This window comes from Rissa tridactyla, chromosome 7 (genome assembly GCF_028500815.1).
Source record: "Rissa tridactyla isolate bRisTri1 chromosome 7, bRisTri1.patW.cur.20221130, whole genome shotgun sequence".
Lineage (NCBI taxonomy): Eukaryota > Metazoa > Chordata > Aves > Charadriiformes > Laridae > Rissa > Rissa tridactyla.
The window spans coordinates 7268187-7280640 of NC_071472.1; the positions used below are offsets into that span (position 1 = coordinate 7268187).

Genomic DNA, 12454 nt, shown 5'->3' on the forward strand with positions numbered 1-12454 from the left:
AAAGTGCTCTTCATCAAACAGCGGGTGAAGAGGATTCCTCCTCCACACCACTTCAGGACATAGTGCTCTTCAGGTCTACGCTTTCAAAACTAGAATCTTAAATATAGAACACACACATCTTTTCACAGCCATGGAAATAAGTGTCTTAGGGAAGTATTTCTTAAAAAAATAATTGAAAAGCTGATTATCAATATCTGGCTTAGGTAGTCAGCTGTGAACTCTGGATCCTAAAGACTCATAATTTTCAGAGGCGTGAGCACCTGCTTCTATTGAGTGTGAGCTGTGGGAGTTAACACCTATGAAAATTAGGCCATCAGTGATTAAAATTATGCAAAATAACTAAATCTAAGCACAGAGATAATTAAACTTCATCAGCCCCTGAATCTAAAAAAAGTCCCTTTAGATATTTTCATAGCTATTGTGCTAGACCACAGAGCAGTCTTTAATGAACAGCTATCGGGTGCCCCAGCCAGCACTTGCTCTTCTCTGAGCAGCTTCAAGCCTCAGCCCCATCAGCCCATCTTGCTTTTTCCCAGCTGGACATGCCCTCAGCTGTCCAGAGTTTTCCAGTAACGAATCCTGACCCTGAGCGTTGGTTGTTTAAAAGATACACATTTTCATGGCCATTAACGAGCCCGCTACACCAGAAACGTATCCAAGGGATTGCTGTCCCACTGCGTGGGAAACCTCACGCAAGACCTTTCCAGATGGAAGCAGCGACCTCGGACAGCTTTGTGTCAGACTCTTTGCAGGGTTTTAAGCTGGATGGCTCACACTTGGTATTAGTTTGCCCATCTACGGACTTCGCTAAAGACAATGAGAATTAACATTAATATAATCTCTATTTAAATTTAATCAGAAGCTTGTTGATAGCCATTAGGAAAGAACAGAGACTAATGGCTGGAAAATACCTTTGGGGGTGCCGTAACTTTGGCAACCTCGAGCCAGTACTTGCAAATTATTATCAATGTGCACAGTGGGTTTACCACCCAACTGTGATTTCTCCAATTAAACAAAGATGACCAAAGCAACAAATGCCACTTTGGACCTTCTGTTGTTAGAACAGACAGTACCAGGGATGTGCTGTACCAGCGTTACGCTGCGAGAGCAATACCATCCAGCCATCCCATCCACCTTCCCTCGAGGGTGAAGAGTGCAGTAACTAAGGAAGTGGAAGGGATATTATACATTTGGATCATCAGTTGGTCATCTCCAGCGCACCTTTGTGATCCCCATGCCAAAACCTATCAGTGACAAAAATTTCAAATGTCAACAGATTTAACATCTCATCTTAACTCCTAGCAATATCTAGTTAAACTGATGCAAACTCAGTATAGCTGCAGTCCCAGCTTTCACCCATGTTTATCTACAGACCTCTTACTATAGCTGAAAAAATCTCAGCCTTTCCCTTTGGCTTCCCAATAGGCTTGTTCCAGTTTTTGACAATACTGTTTGAGTTACAGAAGGTCTAGCTACTTCAAAGGCTGACAGACCCCATTGCCGACGGTTAGAGGACTAGCTAGATAATGTTCCAAATGCAGACCTCCAGAATCCACAGTTTTATCAGTCTCCTTAAGAAAAGGGGAAGGAAAACCTGCTAGTTTAGAAGCAATAAAGCGCACGCTTGGGGTATCTAGGGGGGAACTTGGCTGACAAAGCTGAATAGATGTACACATCACAAGCAGTGCTCTGAATTTCCCTGCTAAACAGTTGAGGAACCAGAAGAGCCAGTGACGTGGGTTTCTGTTATGATCAAGACAAAACGTGCTCTCGCACTGCGACACCCAACCGCAGCAGGAGAAGTGTCCAACATGGAGCTGCAGAATCAAAGCTTCACCATGGATGGTTCCCGATCCGAGGGGATGCAACGAAGCTGCCCAGCTGAATGGAGGTCATTGCTCCGTGCCCAAGACCAGTGAAGGTCAAAGGGATGAAGAGTAGTGTCGCTACCACTCCCAAAGCCTAACTCCGACAGCCTACCAGCACGGTTCACTGCATTTCCTTTCAAGTCTTTCCTACTTCAGACTAATGCCTTATCTTTAATTGGGGCACATAATGGGCCTCATTTACAAAGTGATACCATCACACCCATATCTCAGCAGTAACCTCAAGCCTTTTGAAAAAATCAGGTCTTAAAACTTTCCCATTTTCCATCATTTAACTTCTGAAAAGCTTTGAATTTCCAACAAAGCAGAGAGGGGTTTTTTTCTAAATCCCTGTCTTGTAACGTAGCAACCACAACCAAAATGAAAGATTTAAAGACATAATCATAATTCTGGAAAATCTATCTATTCCCAGTGAACACGAAAGCTACACATCAAGGATAAAGATGATATAATACGTTGTTTTAAAACTGACGACTCAGTGACAGCTATGCAACAAACAAGCGTTCAAGATCTTTCCGATTTATAGCAATCTCTTGGTCTCTTTAGTCTATAGGACTTATGATCTTAGTGCTTACACAAGTTTTATACCTGTGTATATCCGTTCACTTTAACTGAACTACCCCAAATTTATATCACAATTAAAGAAAGTAGAATCACCTCCTATGTATTTAAGCTTTTTAAGTGCTTAATCTAATCCCTTCAGAACAAATTGCCAAAAGTAAAACAAAGCACAAAACTCTGGAGCCCTACCTGCAGTTAAAGTGTTTTATTTTCTTGCATTTAAACTATTGATTAAAGAAGCTATGTAAACTTCAACCATAAAATTAAAAGGCCTTCCCATTTAACAGCAAATTTACACTAATTGCCATGTACCTGTGATGGGACCTTTAACTTGCAGCCTTGCCGTGGACGCCCAGCTAATGCTTAACAGAGCAGTTTTGAAGCTGACAGGTTTTTTTCCCCCTCTGGATCCTTTTAGGAGGCTGGAATATCATTTCAGCCATCTCCCGCTGCTGAGTACAAGTCTGCAAGTGCTACCTCTTGAGCTGGTGCTCTTCTGTGTTGGTGGATGTAGTCTGCAATACGTTCCTTCATTCCGTCATGGGGCGTTCCCTGTCCCCGCATTAAAAACCAGCCTTCCTAAAAACCCTTCCTTCTGCTCAGAGACTTGCTCTCTTTCTGGTCTATGTCCTCACCCATTCTCTTTGCCGTGACTGGAACACACTTTGGAAAATTCTTGTCCAAAGAATAATGCTAAATGAAAAAGAATAAATCTAAAGGAAAGGCTACTTGTCTTAAAATCAACCAAAAAATAGCAGAGAGCTCATTTCCAGGAACTGGAAAAGTAAATAGCACTCTCACCTTAAGAGATTTTAAGACTAATCTGAATAGGGAAACAGAAGTCAGAAAGAAAGAATGAAACGTTTGTGTTGAGATCAGACAAATGAAGGAGAACGCCTTTCATTTCTGCTACTGAATCGCCTTAAATTCATCATCTTCTTGTAAGGGGAAGAAAAGAAAACTGTTTGGTAAGCCCCAGCAAAGCCACAGATGGGGTGGCATATATTTAAGGGGAAAAAAGCATAATCTTTCTAGGTATTACACTGCAAAGAGAATATGCTCAAATAAGGAGAAGAGGAGCATCAAAGACTTCTTATGCTATTTCACAGGGATTAACACTACATCGCTCTATGGCTGAAAGCTACTGCTTTCCAGTCTGAAGCACTTCCAGTATCTCAGTCACCAATTCCCAAACGCCATCACCAAATCTCCAGGCTTTAAACTATAACATGGACCTGTAACATCCTTCACCAGCTGCTGACACTTAAATAACGTACTTGAAAATGTTCGACTTCTGTTCATTAATACAAAATTCTAGGCGCCACCGCCTTATGTCCGGCAGATCCACAGCACATCCTGCAATATTACAGCTTTTGATTCCTGCTCATTTCTACAATATTGAATGGACAAATCAGAGTCTACTAACCATGCGCTACTGCAAAATTCTCCTCAACACTGCGTAGTGTGAGACGGTCATAGCCTACCACCTGCATTTTGAGATATTACATCCCTAGAAATAATCATTAAATACCAGAGGGGTTGGGTTGGGGGGGGTGGGGTGTGTGGATGTTGGGGTTTTTGGGTTTTTGTTGGGTTTTTTTTTGCTATATTTTTGATTAAGTGGCTCTATTGACCTGTAAGTCTAATGTTACCTTTCTGAGCTAGCTCATTAGGCAGTTTATCCCAGCTCATGCAGCTGCTTCACTGGAGATGTTGCCTGGGATTGTTCAGCCTGGAGAAGAGACGGCTCCGAGGAGACCTTATAGCCCCTTCCAGTACCTAAAGGGGGCCTACAGGAAAGATGGGGAGGGACTTTTTACAAGGGCATGTAGTGACAGGATGAGGGGTAATGGCTTCAAACTAGAAGAGAGTAGATTTAGATTAGATATCAGGGCAAAAATTTTCACTATGAGAGAGGTAAAACACTGGAACAGGTTGCCCAGAGAAGCTGTGGCTGCCCCATCCCTGGAGGTGTTCAAGGCCAGGCTGGATGGGGCTTTGAGCAACCTGGTCTGGTGGGAGGTGTCCCTGCCCAGGGCAGAGGAGTTGGAACTAGATGATCTTTAAGGTCCCTTCCAACCTAAACCATTCGATCTATGATTCTAAGGTGTGCAGGTATGGCAGAAGGGGGAAGGTTTAAGAGTTCCTAGGCACATGAAAACCTGGGCATAGCAGTGATATCCTGAAAGAACCACAGGTTTTCTTCTATAGCAAGAGTGGCACCTCCAAAAAATTATCAGTGTTATGCAGGTTCTTACCCTTTGGGCTCTCCTGGCTCGACACCAAGCCCCTACAATCATTTGCACTTTAACACAGTGCAATGTCAAAAAGTAGAAGAAACTAGGGACAGACAGATGTCTGTTCACTCCCTGATTAACTACCAGCCCGTCTACCCCAATCAGGTGTCACCTGCACCCACGCTCCTATACAAAATCAGCGAGACAATGTGTTAATCTATTGTCTTTGAAATTGATGTGCGTTTGGGTAGGAGCAAAAATCACTCTGTAAGAGCCTTTTCGTAGGATGTAATCAAGCAACAGAATATTTTTTTTATACTTCCTCTCTTCTGCTAGCAGGGTGCATAAAAATGATCAGCATTTGATTTTGAATGAACCCAATGATATAGAGACACATTTACAGGTTACGCCTTCCTAAGAAATGTATCTTGCAAAGGCTTTGTCAACGATTTTGGCAGTACCTGGCAAAGCCCCAGAAACTCATGACTCGATCACTGAACAGACCTCCTATTAAACATACTCATTCACAGACAGGGAGATTCGTCTGCATGCATATAAAATTTTATCAATCTTGAAGCATTTTACAGTCAATCTCAGAATATGTCACGTGAAAAATTAAGCAATACTTTATTTCCTTTGCAAAGCAAACTACCAACCCCCTTTGCTAGCCTGGCCACGCATAATGGCATGGATTTGCAGACCAGAAAGGTGAGAACCTCGCTTTCTGCCAGAACAGAGATTGCCATAAACCAAGCAAGCACTCAGGGACTGCAAAGTTTCCCATTTCAAGAAGTACCCGTAGGGAAGCTGAGTACAGTCCAAGCTATTACTTCTGATCAGTTCCCATCTTCCTCAAGGAGGACTGGGATTTTTTTATGGGGAGATGAAGGGGAATCATTAAATCTTATGCAAAAATTACAATTTCAAAGCCAATAAAAGCACAGCCATGGAGACCTGCCCAGTCTCTGTGCAGCTGAGGAAATTCTCCAAAGCAGCAGTCAGTATGAAAGCCCCTTCAGAGAGCAAGAGTATCTGCTCTCAATTTTTAAAATACAAAAATATAAACTGTAGCGGGTATAATTTAAATTTCTTTCTATATATAAGTTTAATTATTGTAATAGCAATAACAACAATAGCAACAATTTCAAGAATTTTACTAACAATAAATAATACCACTCATCATAGTTAACGATGATCAAATCCATGATCTTTTGGATGCAGAGAGAAAGCACGACACACAGCCTTCTCCACACATAGACACTGAGCAAGGAAGACTTGCTTTGCACGAGACAGTCATCAAACAGGGACAACTTCACTTCCAAAAACTGGGCTAGAAGCACTCTCTATACCTGGGGCAAGGCTGCAGCAGCTCTTTCCCTCCAGCGCTGCACGCTTCCCTCTCTTCCAGCTCCGGGCATCGCTTCCCAGCGCCCACAGCCACGCTCCACACACCCCGGCGCCGGCTCCGAAAGCCCGGGGCGAGATCTCCCCAGCCACAGGTCTGCGAGCAGGCGCTCCATGAGGACCACTCCGACGTTTCGCAGTCTTTAGCGATGACGCAGGACTTGAAGGTCAAAGGGACGGGATCTTGCACACACTGGCTGCGATAAGAACACAGTAAAGCAACTGAGGAGGTCTGGCTTAATAAATTTCTTCTTTTTTTTTTTTTTTTTTCCCAAGCCAAACCCCCGAAGAAGAAATCCATGATCATTTGGGGTAAATTAAAAGACCTGCATCAACACCAGTACAGTACACGTAAAACCAGCTGTAGTGCAGGGCACATAATGCATTTCCAGGGAGTTCTGGGTGCAATCTTGCATGCCAAGTAGTTTGCAAATAATATACCTCTTTTATTTCAAGTTAAAATAGATGCAAAAGGAACTATAATTGCTCCTGTGCAGTTAGAATTTCACTTTTTATTCAGGATGGAAAATAAAAGCCAAGCCCAAGAGAAATACTGCCACTAGTAAGCAATCCCATCACCTTGCGCACAGGACTAACTGTCCACCGTCCGTCCATCCGTCCAGTGTCAGCACGTCCTGCTGAGCAGCTCTGCTCTTTTCAAAAATAATTAGTCACACACTAATAAGAAAGGTGTTGGTTCTGTGGGGCTGTTATCAAACAAATGCTGTCAAACAAGGTCAGAGTGTTTCCAAACCTGACAAATCACCAAAGACCCATGAATGTTGCAACTGTGGCTCTGTTTTGGGACTCGGTTACTCCTGCTGATGTTAGGACATGAACCTCATTCATTCTGTAACACATCAAGATACCAGACAAGGCCCAATGCAATGGAAAACCAAATCGTAATAGTTACCAACTGTTGAGGTTTGGTATCAAGATACGAAGTCCCAGAATAGAAATTTGAAGAGTTCCAAACTTACTATAGCTTTTCACAATATAGAAAAGTATGGCAAGCGTAGCAAATAGTTCTGGGAGAAGACAAACCTCCAGACTAAGGCCACCGTCCTTCCTTGCTCCTCCACTTATATCTCAGCCAGCTGATGGCCCTCCTGCCCAGTGAGCACAGCATGGCTGCCGCTGCTCCACCTCACCCCAGATGGAGATCAGCCAAAGTCACCACTCATCTCCCAGAACCCAGGAGATGACCCAGTCACCACTCATCTCCCAGAACCAAGTTTTCCCAGGAGAAAAACCTTTCTCGTCTCTCAAAAAACTTTAGATAGCTGAGGTAACAGAGTGGGAAACGATATACCAAGAGAGGACTGAGGTATGTACGAGCAGAGACATCACTGAAGGACCATGAAGGGATGGGGTAAAAAAAAAAAGGTGAAACCCAGAAAAAAGGAGTCACCAGCAAAAAAGGAACCAAGATTTTCTGATTTTTGCCTAGTGTTATAGGGATGATGCAAATTGGCCTCCACAATTAAGACCATACATGAACTCAGTGTCAACTCTCCCTAAATCTCTCTTCTCCAACCTCCAGTTGCTCATGGTCAGGCTTTTGTCAACTGTAAGGAGCAAACATGGGTACACTTAAAAAGAGTGAGATCCGGAGCTGCTGGCAGGGAACCAGCCATTACCTTTCTTGGTATTACTTACAGCACAGCTCGACTAACCTAACTTTCTGTAAAGAAAATAGACTGGGGCAATCATTTCACAATTGCAGGGCGGAGGAGGGAGCATAGAAGATAAAGGACATTCACTTCCTTCTCCTCCAGTCTAGAAACTGGTCTTGTTTTCACAAAGGTCAATAGGAATATTCCCACTGATACCTGATCAAGTTTGACTAGACCCTCAACTACCAGCAAAACACAGCATTTAGTGGCTTAAGTTTATAATTCAAACGAAAATAAATAAAAATTTAAAAAAAAAAAAAAAGGAAGAAGAAGTGTAACAACTTTTTGTCTCAGTTTCTTCACCCAGAATAAAACTCATTTATCTCACCGGTGCTGTGAGGATTAATTTACTGAGGTTTATTTTAACAACTTCATAAAGAAGAAACAGTCTGTGATATCGCCCCCTCAAAATAAAATTATTCTTGCTTATAACTCAAAAAAGATGTCTCATTCCTCTATTACATGTCAAATGCAACTGATTGCGAAGCTGTCTCTGGTACAAAACATCAATACTATTGAAGAAAGGACTGAAAAGTAATAATCACTATATCTGTCCTTACTAACCCAGGGATTTTGAGCCTTGTTTGGAATGTTAGCTTAGGTGGAGTCACATGAACAGTAACTTTATTTCCCTTTCAATAGTTACAGGTAACCCAGGTATCAGGTGAGCCACCCATGCCACAGTGTTAACAAGATTTCCTGGTTTGGAGTAGATAAAATAGTGGCAAATGCAAATGACTGTCCTAACTGATTGTACTAGAGAACTAGAGTTAAACTAAGAACTCAGCATGGAAGGAAACCAATCTCACATGTTAAAAAGCGATCAAAACTTCACATTCAGATACCAGTAACAAAACCCAAGTCCATTTTTGGAGTCACGCCACTGCAAAGGAGATTTAAGTCTGGCCTGATCTTTACTGAAATACCAAACAAAATGAAGCCTTTAAAAATCTGCTTTGGGGTCTTCTTTAAAATTAATATTGCTAGCCCCAGTTATTAGCAAGACAGTACCGACAATACCTCCGCTAATGGATTCAAACCTATGCCGACACTCCGTCCGTGAAAGACGCCTCTGCCCAGCCATCATCCTTGCCATTTGCAAAAGCCTTTGAAGCATGCAAAGATTGAATAGCTGTTTCTTTCCCTGAAAATCCCGCCACTGCTCCTACTATAAAAGGCTAAAGAGATAACTTTGCTGACCTTAAGGTGAACGAGCCGCGGAGCCGGCAATTTCCATCCTTCTGCTCCCGTTGATGTTTTTGAGGGAGAATTACATGCAACTGCCTACCAGAAAGCAAATCTAATTAACTTGCACCTACTCACTCAGACGCTCAAAGTCAAATTAATTGTGACACCGAGCAACACAAAGACAAATGTAAAAACACACTTTTGCATGAAATTCAGACACAGTCTTTCATGTTGCAAATGTATTTAGGACAATCTAATAGAGATAAAGCCCAGACATGCGAGACACTCGCTGATCTGAGGCTGCAAACCAGACGTGTATTTGCACTGCTGTGGCTGTATCCGAACCGGCAGCGAGAGGAAGAAAATCTCAGGGATGGGAGATACTACATAAGCCTTGGTTTTAAACTGACTTTCCAGGTATTAATGTACCAGGTTAGATCTCCTCTTGGGAGTCAATCTAGTAAGTGTGATATAGTAGGGTACTTATGTGATTGATGCTTTTTTCTCTGTTACACGCTTGGATTGATACTGTAAAACTACAGGAATTGTTTCCCAACCTACGTTACGTTGCCTGCGGAGTCAGATGGATGGGTTAGTTAGCAGAAGCCCAGCTCACTCACGTGGCAGAGAGCCCTCTTACTCTCTTGTGTGCTGACGGGGAATAAGCAATAAAAAAAACCCAAAACCAACAACAACAAGAAAAAAACCCCACTAGACCAAAGGAAACCTACTCATGCCTCTTTTACACTCACGTAGTCCTGGAGCTACAAGCAGAAAAGCCAGAGAAGGAGGAGGAGGAAAAGCAGTCCCATTGTACCACTGCTACTGCGCAGCTCCACGTCCCCCGTGAGCGTGTAACCGCGGGCTGCTGCCGCCGGAGCAGCACGGCGCTTCCACACGGGATACGGTAACCATGCTGAACCGCATTTCTGTTCGGGACAAAAAGTAACTCACAAAAAAAAAAGTAAATTTTCCAACAGCTCCGTGCCTCTGCGCTGCATGCCTTACAGTCACACAGTCATCACATCCACCAGAAGAAAATGAGCGGAAACACATCTACCAGTAGGAAAAAGGAGCGAGACCATCCAGGAGCAGTCACCATTAAATCAGGTTGGGCACAGGACAGAAATTATCCCTGGTTTCCTTTCCCAACCGTACCAGTGCATTCAGAATGAAAGGTGAACGCGTTTCCTTACGTTAGAGGATGAGACAGGTGGTTATTGGTGAACCTTCTGTACTGAAAGAATCAGCATGCCCATGCTGCTGGTTCGGAAGGCAGCACCAGGGGGACAGGGTACCTCTCCAGCAGCCAGGCTCTTCCCCAGCAGCTCGGGAAGGCTCCGGAGAAGTGCCAAACCTGATCGGGGAACACACGCTCAAACCCACACACTGCAGAGCGAGAAAACCCTGAAGTGAGTTAAGTGACACTGATAACAACGCATTTTCATTTTTTCCCTTTCGCTAATGTCATCTCCTATTCTGTAATCAATGACCCAACCTTACAGGCTGCTGGAATAAACACTACTTGCTCTTTGCACTTGGCTAATAACATTAGGGTCTAATAATGGACACGGTCTTGCCCTGTTTCTAACAGTATCCAAACACTTTTTTCCCTTAGGAAACTGGCAATCAGTGTTAACAGGCATACTGTCAAGGATTCATAATGTATTCTAGGGTCCTCGAGGGTTGCCAGAGCTATTTTGGATACTGGCGATACCGTATACCCAATTCGTGCAGGGGAGGCTTCTTTGGCAGCAGAAACACCAGCCCTTGGTTGGTGGTAGGGTGGTAAAGACAGTAAGGTGCTAAGGAAGACGGGGAATATCTGCCGGCCGAACGACTGACCAAAGGGCAGGGGAGATGGGAAACCTATAACCCAAACACAAGACTTTGGTGTCTAAGAAGTCTAAATTTTGCTGTCTCCAAAACTTATTGCACCAGATCGTCTGTTTCAATTAAAAGTAAATGCTGACTTAAATTTGCACTACCTAGGCAGACACTGAAATCTTCGGGCTACAGAGGCAGCTGGCTTTCAGCACGATTTGAAAACAGAAGAAAAAACGCCAATTATTATTGGACACTTTCTAAAATGTTACTCACTGAAGTGAAAAACGCAGTCACTGTTCCTTTGTTTCATGTGCTTTTAATAAAAGCAAAGGAAATGAGAGACAAAACTTTCTAAAAGAACACTAGAAAATAAAATCTCCTCCTTCTCCAGTAGCTCGGGGATTTGTTTTCAAGCCTGAGCACCGAGGCTCCATTCCTACATCTGCTGGGAGGAATGTGAACACGCATCTCCTCTCCCAGATCAGAATCATAACCATCAAATAGCATATTACAGCAGAGCCTCTCCACCTCCGGACCGCAAAATTCCGTATTCAGCCAGAGAATAGAAGAATGTCAACACTAGAAACTGCAAATACTTTTTTTCCTAAAAACGTACAGTGGTTAAGCACAATCCACTAGGAAATGGATAATGGAAATTCAAATTACAGAGGCAAACAAAAGAGCTGAATGCTGCTCTACCTCAGCCTTGACAGATGAGTTATCCCTTGACTGAGTTTGACCTGAATTTTCACTTACAAAGGCAAAGTAAACAGAAACCCACATCCAACTCTGTAATATCATTGTTGTCATCTTATGTGTAGAATGAAGAGTTTAAGAAATATGTACCTAAAAGGGCTCCTAATCCAAATAATAATAATAAAAAACCCCTAAAATTCTTTGCTCCTGACTTTAACTTCTTCGTATGCTTAGTGAGCACACACAGCAGGTTTGAAAATTGGGTTAAATTTATTTAGGATTTCAATGTCTAGCTATGCGCACACATTTCACTAAATTACAACGTAGTGTCTAGTGCTTAGTGTCGGTCTCTTCTCCCAAGTAACAGGTGATAGGACAAGAGGGAACTGCCTCAAGTTGCACCAGGGGAGGTTTAGTTTGGATATTAGGAAAAATTTCTTCACTGAAAGGGTTGTCAAGCATTGGAACAGGCTGCCCAGGGAAGTGGTGGAGTCACCATCCCTGGAGGTATTTAAAAGACAGGTAGACGTGGTGGTCAGGGACATGGTTTAGTGGTGGACTTGGCAGTGCTACCTAAACGGTTGGGCTTGATGATCTTAAAGGTCTTTGCCAACCCAAAAAAATCTACAATTTTAGATAACTTTTTTTTTTTTAATAAAAAAACCTGCCACGAGTGCCTTTGTCTCACTGTTCAGTAGATGTTTTACAACGGTGACAAGACAGAAAACCAAAAATAGCAGAAGTTCAAGCACATACTTTTCTTGCAACTTTTTCAGAGAGTTGGTTGTGGTTTTTTTAATGCATGGAACTGATTATGTTTGAATTTGTTACTAGATATGAGATTTCAAGCAAAACTAAAACTTTTTCTGAAATATAATGAAATCTGAATTCTATCTGAAATAGCATGAAAAATATTTTCCAGCTTTTTGAAATGGTCTTTAAAAGCTTGAAATCAGATCTATTAAATCATTCTACTTTG

General features: G+C 42.6%; 1 protein-coding gene across 1 annotated transcript in view; it reads right to left on the bottom strand.

Moving 5' to 3' along the window:
* Positions 1–12454, bottom strand: part of THSD7B (thrombospondin type 1 domain containing 7B) — a 538929-nt gene that overhangs the window by 197323 nt on the left and 329152 nt on the right. The window contains exon 8 of the mRNA XM_054207661.1: positions 6034–6285. Coding sequence (XP_054063636.1) covers positions 6034–6285 — 252 coding nt within the window. The remainder of the gene's footprint in view (positions 1–6033; positions 6286–12454) is intronic.